Source organism: Cygnus olor, chromosome 5 (genome assembly GCF_009769625.2).
Source record: "Cygnus olor isolate bCygOlo1 chromosome 5, bCygOlo1.pri.v2, whole genome shotgun sequence".
In the NCBI taxonomy this organism is placed as follows: Eukaryota; Metazoa; Chordata; class Aves; order Anseriformes; family Anatidae; genus Cygnus; species Cygnus olor.
Window position 1 is genome coordinate 57,075,916 of NC_049173.1, and position 19,535 is coordinate 57,095,450.

The 19,535-nt window shown below is 43.9% G+C and overlaps 1 protein-coding gene and 1 long non-coding RNA gene across 3 annotated transcripts in view; one reads left to right on the plus strand and one right to left on the minus strand.

Annotated features, from left to right (window-relative positions):
* The window catches only part of BBOX1 (gamma-butyrobetaine hydroxylase 1), a 40,272-nt gene that overhangs the window by 14,134 nt on the left and 6,603 nt on the right, over positions 1-19,535 (plus strand). For both annotated transcript variants that reach the window (XM_040557393.1, XM_040557394.1), the window contains exons 4-5: positions 11,808-12,006; positions 19,205-19,310. In XM_040557393.1, the coding sequence (XP_040413327.1) occupies positions 11,808-12,006; positions 19,205-19,310 (305 nt within the window). The remainder of the gene's footprint in view (positions 1-11,807; positions 12,007-19,204; positions 19,311-19,535) is intronic.
* The window catches only part of LOC121070358, an 88,729-nt gene continuing 78,325 nt past the window's right edge, over positions 9,132-19,535 (minus strand). The window contains exons 11-14 of the long non-coding RNA XR_005820022.1: positions 16,412-16,525; positions 13,705-13,806; positions 11,310-11,454; positions 9,132-9,993 (exon numbers count right to left, since the gene is read on the minus strand). This is a non-coding gene — a long non-coding RNA (uncharacterized LOC121070358). The remainder of the gene's footprint in view (positions 9,994-11,309; positions 11,455-13,704; positions 13,807-16,411; positions 16,526-19,535) is intronic.

Genomic DNA, 19,535 nt, shown 5'->3' on the forward strand with positions numbered 1-19,535 from the left:
TTCGCATGGATTGATTTTCATCATTTTCTTTAGGATATTTAGTATTAAATGCAGTGGTCATATTCATGTTCTTAGAATAAAGCATTTGATACTTGCACATGAAATTTGCATGAGTATGCCGAGGAGATGTGGCCTATGTAAAAGATAATCAGAGTAGCTGTAATGGTTTACCATCAAGCTAGAATGATATGTCACGGTAGATTTCGCGAAGCTCTGTGCTTTATGCAGTGCTATTCCTTGCTCTCATCACTGACTGCGATGGAGCGGAAGAGCTGCGCTGAATTTGCTGATGGCACCAACCAGGGGCCAACTCTAGGAGTGTTGAAGGATGAGGGTTACAGCTCTAAATGACCCTCACAGATAGGAGAAATGGTAAAAACATTTAAAAAAATGCTTTAATGTGCTGGGCAACTAGTTCACTTAGCCTACTTCTCAGTCTCCAGCAGCAATATAACAAAAGCACCTGAGCCCAGCTGCCCTCCCCAGTCCATTTCCTTCGTATTTCTAAAGCATCCGCTGTCTTTGTGCCAGGGTTTGCTGTAAGGTGCTGCAGCTTGGCGGGTGTCGGAGTGCAAGGTAGGGAAATAACCACCTGTCTGGGGTTGGTAGTGCTCGTAGACCGAGTGCTGCCTGTGTCGGCAGACGGGCTTGAGATCAGGGCAGCCCAAAGGGAAACCTAGCCTGCATCAGGGATGAAGTAGCCCTTCTGCTCCATTTAACAGAGCAAGGCTTCCATAGCAAGGTACCAGTATAGGGCACTGGGCATCAAGAAAGGCTGCAAAGACAGCGTGCTCGTTTGGAAAGCTCTGTAAATGGTCGGGGGTCTAGAGACATCTAAGAAATCAAGGACTGCGGAGAGAGAGAGAGAGAGTGAAAGAACCGTTTGTTTTCCATGTTCACGGTGGGTACGTCAATATACTGCATGTGTACATATAAGAAAATACTTTCAGACTAGGTAAAAATTTGAGTTCAGACAGACTATTAACAGTTTCAAATGAAATGGAAGATTTTACGTGAGGGCATATTTTTTATAGCAATAACTTTACAAGCTGCACTAGATTTATATATATATTTTTGTCCCAGATACCAGCTGCTGCTGCATTCCATACATTTCCCAAGGATTAGTAAAAACTTGGAGCTGTACAAAATGTGTTTTCAGCTTTTGGCATATTTACCACAGTGTCATTACACAGTACAGTGGGAAATGTCAGGGGGAAAGGTTACTGCTGCAGTAGCTCAAAGACTAAGCTCTTGGCTGCAATAATATGCCACTGAAGGGCTGGGAACTTGGAGCCTTTCTTTTCTGAAACATGAGGTAGGATTTATAACATGCACTGTGTAAGCATTCATGTACCAGGCTGCACCTTTTAAAAAGAAAAACAATAAACCACTGAGGATGCTGGCTGCACTTGTCACTGGAAGTGAATTCATTTGAGAGAACTGGAACTTGGAGGACAGAGTTGATAGCCTTGCCAAGGCAGGATTTGACTAAATTTACCACTTTTTAAACTATTTTTTTAATGTATTTTAAAATACAAAGTAGCCAAAAAAAAAAAAAAAAGCCTAAGAAGCAATTTTACTTGAACCATTTCTCAGTTTTGGTAGCTGCCTGTAGAGTATTAGTGAACAGTTCTGTCTCCGGGAAATTTTGCAACTTCCACATCCGAGCAGTACTGTGGAGGTTAAACATCTGTTTGCTCAGCAGACAGTGTTGAGTCCTGAATGCAGTGCGGAGTCTGGGAAAGGGTAAACTCCCAGTACCTTGGTGGGATGCACATGGCTGATTTGCTGTGCAGGTTATTTACGGGAGCATTTTGTGTTTAGCTTTTGTCTCCCTCAGCTCCTTAGAGTTGGAGATGGGAGGCCAGGCGAGCGCCTCCACTGCAGGGGTCTGGTGGGGAGGAAGACCAGATGAGTTGTTGCTCCTTGAATGTTGCCTGCAGTTTAGCTGTAAGGCTTGGCAGGCGTGTTATACTGAAATCAAGGGCGGTGCTGGACAGGTATACTGAGTAAGTACCGTCTTGCGCTGCCACACCATGCCTTGGGTTGTGCATTAAATCCACAGTACCAACAAAGTCTCACTTTGTTGCTGCTGAGCTGTTGACTGGCTTTGATTTGTCTGCTTGAATATGGGAACTATTATTCCAGGTGCTCAGCTTCAGGAAAAGCAGGTGGTTGCAGCAAACAACAGAAAGACCCCAAAACCCAACACTACAGCCCATGTCCATTGACTGCAAAAGGAGCATCCCATTTGAGGTGGAACTTCTAGCAAGCACGGTGACAGCTGAGAATTTGAGCAGGAGAACTCTACAGTTCGTGTTCTCAGAGAAGCCTGGAGCACTTGGAGCTGCAGTTAAATTCCAGGCTCCATATGTGTTTTCCAGAGTGGGAAAAAATCTATTGGTATATTCTGTGAAATAGTAATATCCCTTTTATTTTATGTAGAGAAGATTAGGGAAATATTTATTAGCGAGACCAGGAAGGAAAAGTTGCAAGTTAAATACTCCGTTAGTTTGCACATGGTTGTTTTACCTGCACAAACACTGAAACTGAAATCTGTCTTTCAAAGGGTATTCTTGGTGGTTCACACAGCATAGCTACAGCTATTTTAATTTTATAACCTTTAATAGAGAAAAAGGAAAACATTTATATTTTATTTTTTCCCAATCTTTCAAATGTGTGAAAGGATGTATATTGACTTAAACACACTGGAGCAGTGAGTAGACAGCCACGGAGTGGTCTCACTAAGGAATTTAATGAGGTGAGATTCTGTGTCTCCTCAAGGATTGCGCTTTCTTCATTTTGTGAACATGTTGTGAAATTCAACAGCTTGTCAATCATACCACAGCTTCTTTGAAACACGGGATAGGGTATAAAAGATGGTCTATGCGAGTGGCTTATATTTGGGTATGTGTGTTGTGTTTCTTGGACAGCCTCTAACTAGCTGAGCCAGAGGAGTAAGGAACACTCGTGGCTGGAAATTTGCAGACTTTGCAGCTGCTGAAAATGTAACTCTGTAGTGTCGGGGTTCACTTTTTTTATGAGCACGTGGCGTTTTGTGCTTGCTACCTGTATCTACAGAGAGAGAATTTAAAAAAAAAAAAAAAGGAAAAAAAAAAAAGAAATTGCCTTTTACATTTCTTTGAAGTGCAGTGTGTCCCTCAGCACCAGGCGGAAAGCTGCCGCTAGGAGGGCACGGTGGGTGCTGGCAGCCCTGGAGTAAGGAGGGATGCAAGTGATGCAGTCTCCTTTTTTCAAATGCTCTTGGTCTCATCTCTGGCGTGTAATCTTTACAGTCGATGATTGGACAACTTAACTGAACATTAGCTAAAATACCAAGTGAATTGGGGGTGATTTAAAGAAGACGAGGTTGTTGTTAAACAAATAGCTCCCGGTGCCAGCAGAGCCAGGCCGGCCGGCTGAAATCAGAGCAGAGAGCAGCGTGCCGGTCGGGGGGGCGTGCAGCGGTTCCAGTGCCATGTATGCTTGCTGCCCAGTGATAAAATGAGTTTTTTCCTCTTGCATGAGAAGTGAATGCAGCGTGTGGCCACGTCGGGCAGCGCAGAGGCGGCAGCAGCACGGAGCAGCCCAGAGGTCCATCTAGCGGCGCGCAGGAGGGAAGGCGGTGCAGCACAGGGAGCTCTGCACCGGGGGCTCTCGGGTTCAGCACCTTCTGCCCTGCCCACGCTAAGCCAGGTAGCTCGGGTGACTGGCACTGGTCCCTGGGCAGAGTGCTTTCACCCCGGAGATACACAGAGATGCAAGATTTCACTGCTCACGTCTCAGCACAAGACGAGCGCAGACGGCTGCTGCTCAGAGAGGAGAAAGGGAGAAGAGTTTGCAGTCTGGTTATGCAGTTAGAAGCACCTCGGTGTCTTCAGGGGCTGTGTCCCTTTGTTCTCAGCTCCCAGCTCCAGGGTGCTGCCACCGAACTATGAACAGCTGCTGCCAGGGAGGTACCCCAGTCCCCCTGCTTGGCTTACGCTTCCTCTGCAGTCCGCAGCAGATTTTGCTCGGTCTCCAGGCCCCGCACCACCCGCTTCCCACGTCACATCCCTCAGTTTTTCCCAGGTAGTGCACATCTTCCTCCTCCCTGACAGGTGCTCCCATTGTTCATGTTGCATGTTTCCTCCTCTGCTGCCTGGGAGAGAGCCTGTAGTGGAGAATTCACCCAAACATATTTCTGACATTGCCTGTCACCAAAATCAGAAGAATTAGTTCCTTTGCTGGATTTTTTTTTCTCAAAAACAGGCAGAAAATATGCTTCTTTGCTCAATTTTGTTCTCTGAAACGGCTGACCCTTTTGATTGATTGTTCTCCCTATAAACTCAATATAAGAAAAACTTCAGCATAAAAAGAAATCTGCCCAAAACGTTGCATTTTGCTGAAATTGTAAGCAATTAAAAACAGTTTACAGCAGAAAAGCAGATTTCTGAGGAAATCTCAGTACCCCTTACTATTAACCTGTCTTTCAGTGTTGTAGCTGTGGATATGTATGGTGTGTCTGTAGGTTATCATGAATATGCATAGATGGGTAAATACACGGGAGAAAACAGTTGCCTATGATGCTTTCTAGCAAGGCTATTTGGTAGGAGTTACATCTTGACCTAAGATTTAGTTACTCTAGCAAACCTGTAGTCATTTCAGGTTTAATCTAACAATGTTTACAAACTCGATTTATGTCAATATAACCAAGACCGTGGCAGCTTGCTTTAAGGTGTGCAGGCAACCATTTCAAGTGGCTTTGATCCTGTCCTGTTTTAAACTCTAAATAAATAAGCAAACAAAAGACCAGGATGGGTTCAGCAGCCCACACCGAGCCGTGCAGTAGCACATTATTCTCTGCAGTCATTCCAACCATGGAAGAAAATCACCAGTAGCTGTAAAGTAGGAAATGTGACGCACAGTTGTGGAGCTCAGTGCCCTGTGCCAGTAGCACAGACAAATTAAATTAAAGTTAACTGCATTAACGACAGCCAGGCTCCAGAAAGTGTCCTGGTGAGAAGCTGCGCTTTGGGCTCCGTGATTCATTTCCTGCCTTTTCACTTTCTGTCGACGTTGCCATTCCCTTGAGTTCTTGGCTAAATGCACTGGAGCCATTAAAATTTAGGTGATATCTATTTCAGTTTTGTCTAGCAAAATTGGTCCTGGCAGGAATAGTCTGAGGAAAAAAAAAAAAAAAAAAAAACATTTTTTTTTAATTATTTTAACAAAGTGGTCTTGGCGTAAGAATATTGAGGGCAAGTCAAGATAGTCATAGAGTTTAGTGGTTCTTGTGTGTTTTTGTGTGCACTAATGAGCTGCTACAGCACTGCCTGCTGTTGAAGAAAATGAATTTGATTTTGCAGATGTCTATGAAAAATCTTAAAATATACTTGGCTAGCCAAATTTGACTGGTTTCAACAGAATGGCAAATGTCCTAAGAAGTGAACGACTTTCCAAATTTGACACTTGAAAGAATGAAAACATTAAAACTTCTCAGCTAAGCCAATGTAGGAATTTTGGCATGGCCACACTGCTTATTTTTCACTGGTCCATTGGGTTTTGGACCATTTTTGTTGTTGCTGTTGAAGCTCTCCCAAAGTATTTCAGGCAGGTATTGCCATGGAAGCCCTCAGCTGAAATGGCTGCAGTTTACCAAAGTTACAGCAAGTGAAACACTCCGAGAGAAGCGTGAGGTGGCTGCAGAGACAGAGCCCTCCACCAGCTGTGCTCTGGGTGGGGAATGTTTCAGGGGCACAAGTAAGGGAAACTGAAAACACCGCCCCTGGTCATTCTACCAGCTTCCTCGGGGCTCTTCCAGAGCTTCTGATTGGAAAGCATCTCAGCCTAATGTATTCTGTATGCCTGAAGCCTGGTTTTGAGCTGTGTAGGCATGACTTGGGATCTTACTATGAAAAGATGAAGGAAAAAAATCCATTGTTCCCCAGAGGGAGGCGCAGATATCTCCAACTGCACCGGCAGACGGCAGTTTGGCACTTGTCCGTGCACGGAGAGCTACCATTCTGTTCTGTATGCATTTCTTTGTCCATTAAAATAAAATGGCCGTGGTTTCACAAAGGGCAACCTTGTGCTAAGAGTTAAAAATCAGATCCAGCACAGAAAACAGTTAGTTCCTCCTTTGCACAATGCACAGCTCTTAGTAAAAATTATTGCAAACGTGGCTCTAGTATTCTTTATCCTGGTATACACAGAATTTTTGAACATTCGTGGTCTTCTTTCCATCAGAACGGATGGTGTTATTTTCTGTAAAGAAAACCTTGGCTGATGCTGGTCGTGTTCAGCAACGCTGCTCTGTGATCTGCGGGTGGAAGTCCAACAAGTCAAACACCACCCTGGTGTTTCTGCTTATGATCACCTCACATTTTTCTAGTTAAGAAGCTGCAGATAGTTTTCTTCAGAGTAAACGAGAGGGCTCCTGCAGTGATCAGAAGGGTGGCCGTGTGAGTCTTGGGTGCAGAGAGCTTGTGAAACATTCAGACGGGGGAAGGACTGGAGCTCTGTGGTGGCCACGGGACAGCAGCTTCTCCCTGGAGAGCCGGGGATGTGTGCTTTGGTCACACAGGCTGCAAGTCCTGCTCCTTCCTGCAGTGCAGCTGCCAGTTTTCAGGTCTGGTGGTGAGCGCCATGCAGTGAAGCAGACTTAGTTCCTTGTATTAAGCAGCAAGAAAATATTAAATGATGAATCAGTACGAGCAGTAGCAGCATTCCTAGGGAGAAGGCATCAGAAAACAAAATAGAGAAGGAGGCATTATCAGCATTGGGATGTTCTGGAGAAAATAATTGAAATTATATACCTCATTATTTTATTTGTTAGAAAATCCCATTCCCAGTGAAGTCAGCAGGGAAAAAGCACAACAGAAATACAACTCCAGCATAAGGTTATGAATAATTTGAATAATTATTCCCTACTCATGTTTTAAAAACCTGTTTTTATACCCATCAGCCACTGGGAATTTTGCAAGTAAAAGAGTAGAAAATTTGTTGAATTTCAAATATAAGCTCGTCAAAATTGGCTGTTCTTGGGAACAGACACACGTGCTGAGTTGCAGAAGGGCTGAATGATTTTCTCAAGCTTAACCTGGGAATGAATAATATTTTACATGAGAAAAAAACTAAATGTTTTTCTGACTGTATTTTGACTACATGTGCTCTACAAACTGCACAGCAGCGGCACAGATCCCAAAAGAACCCAGACCAAGGGAGGCAGACTGACAGCCCCTGGAGCTGCTGGGGTGCCCTGAGCGCAATGGGGCAGCCAGAGCAGGGAATGGGGAGCGCTGCGGGGGTGGTGGAGACACAGAGTCAGAGAATGACTGTCACAGCCCCAAAATGCTGGGCTCGGGGGCTGCCATCATTCACCCCGGGGCTCGCAAAAATCTGGATGTTTGACCTGGAGTAACCCCAGGGGGCTAATTGGTTGACCTCAGATGACCCCGGGGCTTTCAAAAATCTGGACGTTTGACCTGGAGTAACCCCGGGCGCTAATTGGTTGACCTGGAGTAACCCTAGGGGGTAATTGGTTGACCTTGGATGACCCCCGGGGCTCGCAAAAATCTGGACATTTGACCTGGAGTAACCCCCGGGGGCTAATTGGTTGACCTTAGATGACCCCTGGGGCTTTCAAAAATCTGGACGTTTGACCTGGAGTAACCCCGGGCGCTAATTGGTTGACCTGGAGTAACCCTAGGGGGTAATTGGTTGACCTTGGATGACCCCGGGGCTCCCAAAAATCTGGATGTTTGACCTGGAGTAACCCCCGGGGGCTAATTGGTTGACCTGAAGTAACCCTAGGGGGTAATTGGTTGACCTTGGATGACCCCCGGGGCTCGCAAAAATCTGGACATTTGACCTGGAGTAACCCCCGGGGGCTAATTGGTTGACCTTAGATGACCCCCGGGGCTTTCAAAAATCTGGACGTTTGACCTGGAGTAACCCCGGGCGCTAATTGGTTGACCTGGAGTAACCCTAGGGGGTAATTGGTTGACCTTGGATGACCCCGGGGCTCCCAAAAATCTGGATGTTTGACCTGGAGTAACCCCCGGGGGCTAATTGGTTGACCTCAGATGACCCCCGAGGGCTAATTGGTTGACCTCAGATGACCCCAGGGCTCCCAAAATCTGGACATTTGACCTGGAGTAATACCGGGGTCTAATTGGTTGACCTCAGATGACCTTGGGGGCTAATTGGTTGACCTCAGATGACCCCGGAGGCTAATTGGTTGACCTCAGATGACCCCCGGGGCTGATTGGTTGACCTCGGATTACCCTGGGTCTCCCAAAAATCTGGACATTTGACCTGGAGTAACCCCGGGGGCTAATTGGTTGACCTCAGATGACCCCAGGGACTAATTGGTTGACCTTGGATGACCCCGGGGCTCCCAAAAATCTGGACGTTTGACCTGGAGTAACCCCGGGGTCTAATTGGTTGACCTCAGATGACCCCGGGGCTCCCAAAAATCTGGACGTTTGACCTGGAGTAACCCCGGGGGCTAATTGGTTGACCTCAGTTGACCCCAGGGGCTAATTGGTTGACCTTGGATGACCTTAGGGCTACCAAAAATCTGGACATTTGACCTGGAGTAACCTCGGGGGCCTTTTTGGTTGACCTCAGATGACCCCGAGGGCTAATTGTTTGACCTCAGATGACCCCAGGGCATTCAAAAATCTGGGCGTTTGATCTGGAGTAAACCCGGGGGCTAATTGGTTGACCTCAGATGACCTTGGGGGCTAATTGGTTGACCTCAGATGACCCCAGGGCTCCCAAAAACCTGGACATTTGACCCCGAGTAACCCTGGGGGCTTATTGATTGACCTCAGACGAACCCTGTGCCTCCCCAGAGCCTGTGACCTGTGTTCTTACATGAATTTGTTCATTTTTTTCGTCTTGTCCCTCTCCCCGTTTCCCTGAGCCCTTTGCTGATGCTCTGTGCTCTCCATCTCTCGTTCTGGTGGCTCCCCCCTGCTCTGATGTTGCCCCCCCCGCCCTGCTTCCCCCTCCCCACTTTGTTGGGGTTTCTCCACTGCTGTAGCCGTTGCTGGGGACTCGATGCCCCCCACTTTCAGGGTTCCCCCCTTCCTCTGCATTGGCCCTTCCAGATTCAGCCATAGGTTGAGAGACAGCAGCACAGGTTTAAGCTTCAAAGCAAGACATTACTTTACAGAGCTGGCATTCGTTAACAAAAATCATCACCACAGCTCACTTCTTAACCACCCTCCCCACACAGGCAAACAATTAGTCCTTAACAAGCACATCCCAAATTAGCTGTGAATATAAAATGGCAGAGAGGAGCTTTGCTGGGGTTTGATCCACTTCCAAGGTAAGTGACTTTGTGGGCTATTTGATGCAGGCAGCCAGCGATGCTATTGGGCACCTTCTTTTCCACTTCATTGTCATCCTTCCTTATTGGTGTTTTCTTCCTTTCTCCTTCTGAAAGGCATGGGGGCACCTCCCCTGCTCCTGACAGAGTTGACTTCTTGTACTTGCTTCCCATATGTCACACATGTAGCCAGCTGTTCCTTTGCGCCTACCTATCCTCTGCCCAGTGGTACTTTGTTATTTTATTGAGTGCCTTTTGCTGATGGGCTTGTTATAGGCCTTCAACTTGCATATCCACTTTTGCTGCTTACACTTGTTGAATTTACCTCCACCTCTTAGGTGCAGCAGGGCATGGCTCCATCCCCCACAGCAGTGTGCACCCATGCTGGGGTCCTCCTGAGGGACTCTGCTTTTATGTAAGGGAGAAAGTAGATACTAATAATAATTATCACCATCATCTTGGAAAGGCTTCCAAGCTTTACTTCAGACCCATCCTCCCGTGTGAGTGATTCCAGAGGCATTCCCTGGCAGAGGCCATCTCCTGTTAAGGGTCACCAGGAGCAGAGAGCTGGCAGGGGAGCTTCTGCAGAAGGGCTGTTCTCGTAGGAGCTCTTATCATCCTCTGGGTGAGCACAGGTGTGTTCTCTGGCTGTGGGCTGGGAGCCATACAAATTCCTGAAAATTAAGAGAAAAATCACTGAATTCCTAATCTCTGTGTGTCTGCATCCTACCTGGAGAGAAATGGTTGTTGTCTGAGGTTGAGAGTGCCCAAGGAAGGAAAGGGCTATTGTCCTGGGACAGAACAGAGGCAGGAAAGGAAGAGCTAATTCCAGGTCTGTGTGTGAAGTGACTGAAAACATTTGGGGCTTTCCTGTGGTGCTCCCTGGAGCTGGGTATCTCCAGTGCTTAAACAGGCTGCAACAGCCCGCCCCATGCAAGAAGGTTCTTCATTAGAGCCACTGGCAGGAATTTCTTACTCCCTTTTTATGAGAGAGAGAAAACCGTGGTCTTGGCATCTCCCCTTGAGTCATGGTCACAAAACTGTAGGGTTGTTTTGCAGAGGAGAAGGAAGGAAATGTACAGGAAAGAAGATACAAGTAAATGATGAAAAACTCCCTAGCTGCAGTCATTGCTAGCTGTGTGATCACTGTGGGGAAGCCTTGTCCCTCCCATACCAGGCATGTGAGGGGAGTGTCCTGGCACCAGGAGCAGGCATGGACTTGTGTTGTGAGCTGCCACTGTGTCCGTGCCTTCCCTTAGTGTGCCTGGGAGGCCAGTGCCCCTCTGCCAGGCCGGACACCCAACAAGACTTTCCTTTTCCAGAGGCAGTTTCAAGCACAACAATCCAGATTTAAGTTGTGTGTCATACGGTTTAATTTAATATAGTGTAATTTAGGCATAATTCTTAGAACTTAGCCATGTTGAAGGAAGAATTTTGCATTGTGTAGCCCTTCATAACATGAAATATCCGCCCAAGCCCCACGCTCATATCTAATTATTACTGCATCCTGCCACTGTGTGTTAATGCTTTGCCTTTTCCATAGATTATCTTTACAAATGGATATAAGGCCATGTTGACTGACACCAGAATACATTCTTCCTCAGAAAATAATACAGTTAAGATAAAATCATTCTTTCTTCTACTTACAACCCAGTATTTTAGTTTTATTTCTTCTCTATTAGGTGTTTTACCTGCTTGGGAACTCTAATTCTTACTCTTCTATTGTCAAATCCTCTGACAATTAACGCTGTTTGACAATGGGCAGGACAAAACTTCTTGCTCATTGCTCAATCTTTCTATTGTTATCCTTACCTTCTGGCAGTGTTTGGGTTCACTAACATCTCAGGCTCTTATTTGCAGTCATCCAAAATAACACTAATGCTCACAAAAAAGAATGAGACAAGCAATGCCACTATCCTGCAGAACTTAGCATGGCTGCATGTGACTTGATGAAGACAGGTCTACAAAAGAAAGTCAGTTGGTCACTTACGCAACTGATGTAGTTACTCAGCTTCTAAGGCATAACACTGCTGTCTGTCTTCTGCTGTCCTGCACTGGGAACGTAATCCTTTCATTAATATGTATCCATGCAGTGCTTCCGAGGGGCATCTCAAGGTGCTCTGTGCAATTGTACCCTATAGGAGAAATTTTGAAAGCAGTCTTAGTTTCAGAAAGTCTTACCTTTGTGGTTCACCAGTACGGACAGAAAAAGTATTATGCACATTTCTGGTGTATTGTTAACAAAATATCCCTTTCAAATGGGCTTTTATTCCATTTCTGATTGAAACTTGCTTCTTTACTGCAATGCTTTGTTAAATTTTGTCATAAAGATCCTTTTTTATCCAGGCATAATCTGGGACCAGGATTCAGGTTGTTGGCTACAGGATTAAGGGCATATTCACAAATGCATGGAAATCCCATTAACTTCACACTTTGACTATGTCCTTTGAGGTTTTGAGAGCTTCCTTCTCTATTTTTTCCCTTCCAGAACGTCAGTACTGGGGCTCAGACCTGCAGCTTCCCGAAATACCTTTTGAAGAAATCTTGTACAATGATCGAAGTGCATACCAGTGGCTGTGCACCCTAAAGAAAGTGGGAATTGTGCTACTAACAGGAGCTGCTGCTAGGCAGGGGGAGTTGGTTAAGCTTGGCCACAGGATTGGTTTCCTGCGTCTCACTTTTTATGGGTAAGTTGCTGTTGTTTTCCAGTTGTTATTTTTCTGTTTTCTTTTTAATATCCTTGCTTTGCCAACTATGTAATCACGTATTTCACTTCAGCTTACTGGACCTCTCTTGTGGATTCATTTATGAAAGCAAGAGGATTTTTTTTCTTGCCTACCTATTATGAAAATGTGGAGACAATTGTTAATCTGTATAAGGAAAATGTGTAATAGATGTCAAATACATGACAACCCCAAGAGAGCCGTATATATCTGTATCATTGAGCAAAATCAAAAATCCCTAATCCAGTTCCCTTCTGCACAGAGGACGAGGTGGCTGTACTGAAACATTTTCTTAGCCTGCTGAGTTACGGAAATAGGTAAGAGCATGCTGAGATGTGCGAAAATCCACTTTTCCCTACTGTTAGCTAAGTCCAACCTGAAAAGCCACAACCAACCTCACAGTGCAGTATCCCATGAGACTACGTAAAAGACCTCTTCCAAATTGCTGTACCTATGAACAATTAAGTGTGTGTGGGGGAGGGATGTTTTGTTTCACTTTGTTTTCCTTTAATTACCAGAACACTAGGACTCTGTAGGTTGGCCTGGATTACCTCTTCCTTGGGAAGATGTCTAGAGCATGTTCACATCTTATTTCAGTCCCAGGAATTGATAACTCACTGGGGGAAGAGGCAAAATTCAGTTTGCTATTGAATTCCAGCCCCCAAACCCTAGCTCCACAACATGTCCCATGCCCTGCTGGTGCAGGTCCCAACCCTGTGTGCTGGTATTTCACAGCTGCTCCTTTTTTCTTTTAAGGAAGACTAAAATAGATAGTAACATTTAACCATACTTATTTCTTTGTGCCTGAATACACACCAAAACATGAACATTCAGGGCTTCCCATTTGAGAAGTTCCCTTCTCCTCCATAATTAATTAAAAGATAAATATTACGGCAAGACTTCTTCACTTGAATCTACCTAGTTCAGAAGATAACCAAATAAACCATGTGGGCAACAACCAAAGCATCTCCTTTGTCTAAAATTATTTAAAATAAAAAGCAGGAAAATAGTCAACCTTTGCCAGAAAGATGATGTTCCCACCAGACTTTAACTCAGAAGGGAAGATTTTCTTCCCCTTAATAGTCTTGTATGAAGGCACATGAGTCCTGTTAGAATATGCCATGTGGGTGAGGTTGGCATGAGCAGCACTGTGATACTGGGAGAAATTTATTAAATCAAGAGGGAGGAGGGTGAAGGAAAAGTCCTTTTTTCAGGCTACAATGCTAATTAAGACTTACTGTTTATTGTTACATCTTCATTTTACCAATGAAGTTCCATCATTAGATATGGAAAAAGATATCACTGATAATACTACTGGCTCTTAAATTTACTGAACTTCTAAAAGGCAGGGGAACAGCTACTGTGATATAACAGCAACTTCTAGCAGGGTGGGAGTTGCTTCTGATCCATTCTCTCCACTTTTGTGTTGCTTTCTGCCCATGCACCCAGAGGACCCTGCTCCCAGGTCAGCTGCTGCCCTCAGACATGCTCACGTATGAGCCCTGACATTAAATTGCATGAATGTAGAGGGAAAGAGCTTAACTCTATGAATAAAACCTGCTATCTTTTTCTTTCTCACTTGTTATATTTCTTTATTTCTGAAACAAAGGCTTGATTCAAATCTCTGGCAGCCCAAGCATCCCTCTGGCAGAAGTCACTCACTGGCATATTGGTTCCATGTGGGGTTGCCTCAGAGCAGTGTCCTTGTCATCTGGGCTGCAATGTATGGCTATACGCCAGACAGCAGTCCAAACACCAGCACCCCTAATGGAGAACAAAAACATAGTTTTTAAAGGATAGTTATGGATTTGCTTCTGCAAGGTTCACCAAAGAATATTGTGCTTGGATAAAACAGAAGCGAAAGTTGAGTGGATTAGCCTGTGTTAGGAACATGTCAGTTGACTTGAAAACTAAACACCACAACCCCTGCAAGAAATGGCTGTGGTCACGGCATCCCTTCCCTTGGTCACACAGAAAAAATGGAATTCTTCATAGTACTTATGTTGAAAATCAACCTGATTCTGTGATTTTTTTTTTTTCCTGTGCTTCAAACCTGGGAAGCTGGCTCAGGAAAAACCTTCAAAATCAGCCAAAATTCTGAGTTCACTTCAATGAACTTCAGGTACGACACTTGTGAGAATGGCTTTATTTTTTTTTTTCTGTTGGCCTCCAAAAAGAGGGGGGTAGAGGGAACAACTGCTTTAAATTACCGTGAATATTATGAGTCTTTTCTGTCAGTTCCAGAAGCCATGTTAAATATTTGTAAGGCTTGAAAAAGAAACATGTATAATGTACTAGGTTGGTTAAGATGATGTACTTTCATTAGGATGTTTTTTTTCCCCTTTCTGCTCACTGTGCCAGAAGGAAAAGTGGTTTTCAGCGTTAACTGGGATTCGGTCATGTCCATCCTACTAAAGCTAATGGGAACAGAACTCCCTGCTCCACTTGGAAACCTCATCCAGTGCTAGTAAATATTTTCTGCTGTTAAAAGCATTCCTAATGTCAAGCGCTTCTACGTCTGGCAGTCTGCTACAGGTCTCACTTAAATACTTGCATCGTTACGCAAGTAGCACTGCTTTCTTTTTCTGTTTTGATGTGCTCCTCATAACAGCTATGCAGTGGCTCTCAGGCATACCCAATCCTTTCTTGAGGGTGTTTTGCTGCTCTCCTGGGTACCTGAGGGATGAAAGCTGTAGGGGTATCTTAGTTCAGTTAGCAATGAACAGAGCTCCAGAGAACAACAAATTGGTTCCTTGTGAAAGCGTATCACTACAACGAAGTACATAGTATCTGCACAATAGCTTGGGTGGAGACGGGGGGGAAAAAGCAACCCTTCAAAATACCCCAGAGGTGTGCGCTTGGGTTACAACAGTACTTGTAGGAGCTTCCCTATGTTTAAGGGATGAGGAACTGGATCTAGAAGTTCCTAGGCCCTAAAACTGGAAATTATCTTTACATCTCCTAGAGCCATGTCAGCCCACCACATCTCACCCACTGTCCATCTGCTGAGCACCACAACATGTTTTTCACCAAGGCATCCAAAAGGTTTTGATACTTACGTTTTGATGCTTACAGCGCTCAGCAGCACTGTAAGATGAAAAATCTGCCATTCTGCTTGGCCGTCTGCCTCAGCTCTTGGCATCCTTGCTGTTCAAAATTACTGCCCTTTGTCCACTCAAAATTGTCTTCACTGTCCACCTTTCGATAACTTTCTGCTCTGTTTAAGAGATTCCAGAGAGTCACTTAATGCATAACTGTGCATTAACTATTAGGACATACTTTACCTGACTGTTTGAGCAAACAAGAGATTCAGATTCAGTTGTGTCATCAGAATTTTTCTGTTAAAATAAATTGGTCTTGTACCTCACTGATTCTTGCCTAATATGGTTATAAAGAGTAATGTTTATTAAATGCTTCCCCTTGTTTAAGGTCAGCTTGAATAAATGTATTTATTGTGTTTAGTTTGATTGAAACCATCTTTAATTTGTATGGATGAGTTCTGAGTCTCTGACATATATTTAAGTATTTTAATACATTCTACATCAAACTTCCTGACCATTCATGTCCATGCCCGTTCACGTTCAGGACCAAGGCTGAAATTTGACCTAAATCCACAACATTTGGGCAAATAATATTTAGACCTGCTTTTACTATTTAAATCAGATTTCCTTTTGGTGTCAATTAAACCTTTGTTTTGTTTTGTTAATCAAAAAGACTAAATAGAAAGTTGGGTTGCAAGATATTAATCCTTCTCAGAAGAAGTATCGTTCTGCTGCACAACTATCAGCCACGGCTCCTTCGTCCCAGCACGCTTGCACATGTGCAGGCACACAAGTTGCATGTGAAATGTTTTTTAAAATGACTCTTGGGACATTCCCACCCCCCCCTCAAGAGCACTGTTTTTAAAAAGAGGGGTGGGGAGGGAATTCCTCAAGTACTAAAAAATACAGTTAGGATCGCATGTAAACTTCCTGTTGGGTGTAGTGATTTAAAAATTATCCATTAACTATTCTTAAGTCACAAACCTAATGTCAAATGTTCTAATACAGCTATGTATGAAGTGGTAACATGCTAAATGTACCCAACAGATACAACAGATAGCCGGGGAGCTGTATTCAAATAGCTTAATAACCCAGCTTTTGTTAAATGTGAATCCATCGCATGAAATTGTGAAGACTTTAATAATTTTAATTTTTTTTTTTGTGGTGGTGATTTGTTTGTTTTCAAATCTTTTAAAAGAAAGAGGTTTCTTATCTTTAGGCATGAGTAGCTGGAACACTGTCTAAAACTACTACAGAGGAGAAAAGACCTCTTTCCCTATAGTATCTTTTCTCCTGATTTAACCTGTTTCCTTTTCATATATACTTACTGTAGCACCTGGTCTCGGTACTCTTACATAGTTCTCACAGTAGCAGAAATTCTATTGAGGTTTCAAACTGAACAACAGACTCACAACAGCTGTTTATGGTCCATGTCTTTACCCCTAAAAGAGAATTTCATTTATTATTGGCATTCAATTTTGAAGTGTTTTTTACAACTGTAATAAAATCATAATTGTTGGTAATCCCCTTGCTATTTCACCAGTGTCCAAATACAAGACCTACCAATATTGTAAATAAAATGGATAAGTTTGTTGAATAAAACATTCCTCCCCAGGGCCATGCATTTTCACTGAAATGTAACAGAAATGAATATAACACGTACGTGGAAAAATGAAAGTCTTTTATTCTTGCCTGGATGTCTGTTTGGTACATGCTATCTTAAAAGGTCACTTCTGTGGAAACATTCTCTGCATCAGCCCTACAAGAGCATCCAAGGGGTCCACGCCTTCCTGTGACCATTTTCCTTTGTTAAGCTACAGAGGTACAACTCCACCAGCAGGTTCTCCCCTCTTCCTGCAGTTTATTTCACCAAACCCTCCTGTGCCGGACCCTGTGCTCCTTCCCCTTCAGAAACCTCACTCAGTGCTTGGGGTGAAGCCAGGGCTTCCCTGGGGCCCACCTGCACCTCCCAGAGGGCTGCAGCTGCAAGAGAAGGACACGGGTCCCAAATTTCTCACAAACAAGACCTCGGTTTTTAATGAAGTGCAAGGCCAGGTGATTTAAGTGTGGCTTCAGTTCCTACCGCAGCCATTTTCCAAAGCTAATACAGGCCAGGCAGAGTAGTTTTCTGCTCAGAGACACTGAGTTCACATTGCCCCTTAATGCCAAAACAAGAAGTGCTACACCCGTTTGGTGCCAAATTTCTAGCTATGTCAAACAGCGTGAGCAATTAATGCTGAAATCTGACCCTAATTAGTACACCATAAGCCATTCTAACTGCTCTGTTCTTTCTAAGGGATGGAAGTCCTCTGACATTACCTGTGTTTTCTTCTGTCAAAAAGCATCTTTTCTTTCTTTCTTCCTTGCCTCTCCTGCACTTGGTCTAACAGCTCTCCCTGTGACTGAGTTCATACTTGAGCTCTGTTGATACTTTGACAGTCTTTTTTCCAGGGCCAGCACTTGGCTCCCCATTAGAATAGCTTTGTCTGTTTAATTTTTGCTGACTGCAAGGCAGTAACGAGCTGTGACAGAAGCTCCACGCGTAAAAGGGGAGCCCCCAGGGACAGGTCCCCTGGAAAGCGTAGCAGCAGGAAAGCTCTGACGTCTTTTGCAAGCTGTCACGACTTTAGAAAGTATTACCATTCCAGCAATTGTATCTATTGTATATAAATGAGATAATTAAAATGCATTAATTTGTTTTAGAAACAGTAAGTGACACTGGAGCCTTTGTAATTAAATATGGAGTGAACATAGCTACCACCAACACCAGTGACAAGGGTGATATAACAAGCTAGTTTTTGGCTGTACAAGTGGGAGCTATGGAAATGTGGTTCAAGTTATCATACTTCAGTACTGAAGTCATGTACTGATGAGTATGTGCTGTACCATATAATAAAAGTGATTTTTCCCAGGCGTTGAAACACACTTGCAAATATTCAAGGTTTTTTTCCCTTAGCAATTTCAGAAATCCAGCTTTAGTATTTTGCATAGTTCCTATACCAACTACTACTCCTGGAACAGAAGTGTTTGTGTACTACATAGAATTGATTTTGGTCTGCATGTGCTTTATCCTCTTTTCTTATTTAACTGTTATTAACAAGTAATACAAGCACACCACCTGAAACGCATAATAGATTTGGTCTACAGTAATTCAAAAGGGAAAATGAGTTTCACATTTTTCTTTTAAGTCACTCACGTTCCTCGCTTCCATGGCTTGCATATGGCGACTTAGACTTCCCCAGATGCATGTCTGCCTCTCCATCATGCCCTCGCTGAAGACTGGCTTCAGCCCCAAACATGTGGGTCTTGGTCTTCATCTCTCCCACACAGCCTGCCATGTGAAACGTGGTTTGGATGTGCTGCAACGTGATGTATTCATGTCTTTATTATATAACTAAGACTATTTTTTTGCAGTTGTCAGTAAACTTTCGTACATAATTTTGTCTAATTTCAACACAGAAACTATGTGATTAGATAAGGGTGAAGGGGTAATTCTCAGAGAGAGCATCAGAGAAGAGAAAGAAGTTACAAAGTTTTAAATCAAGATGATTTCCCTTTAACGGCGAGTCTGCAAGTACCAGGAAAAATCCCACTGCTAAGGATACTCTGTATTTTCCAAGATCGTGAAACTTTAAAATTAACTTTGGGGCAAAATTATATAGCTTTAAATAATTTTATATTTCACTTGTGTACTCCATCTGGCAGGGGAAAAAGTAAAGCCGATAAAAAGTGGTCCAAATGCCATTCTCTTATTTCTGAAGTTTCGGAAATAGGCGTTGATTTAGCCCAGAAGATATGGCTTGGTTCTTGTCCTCATCTGATCCTTGCATTCAGCAAAACACCAGTGCTGGAAACCATCATTCCTCTAGATACTGCCTGGGGCCAGATGTCCTTCTCCACACTCAGTTTCTAGCCTGAATCCGGTAATGCTTAAAATCACCAGCGTTGCAGAAATAAGCTGCAGGGGACACTGCTCGATCATTTCCTTGTAATTTACAAAACGTTCATGTTCAAAGATGGAGTAACTCTCTTCTATTGTGATTCCACGGTCTCCATGCGCACTGCCTGGCACGCTGGCTGACTGTTCTCACATGTTTTCTCTTTTCCCTTTCATTGTAAAGACCGACTTGGCAAGTGCAAGACAAAGCAGATGCTAACAACGTGGCTTACACGACCGGGAAGCTGTGCTTTCACACCGATTACCCTGTTCTGCAGCATCCACCTGGGGTAAGACAAACCTACTGACTTTTCCACAGTGCAAAAGGGAATTGTTCCCATCGCACAAAACATGAATTAAAATGACGTCAGCATTTGGTGACTCTAAATTTTGATTTAAAAGAGCAATATAAAAATAATGGTAGATGAATCTGTACGTAACAATATAAATATACATAGATAAGCAGTATATACATTATGATGTCAATTCTGCATAGCAAGCCCGTTATGTATCCC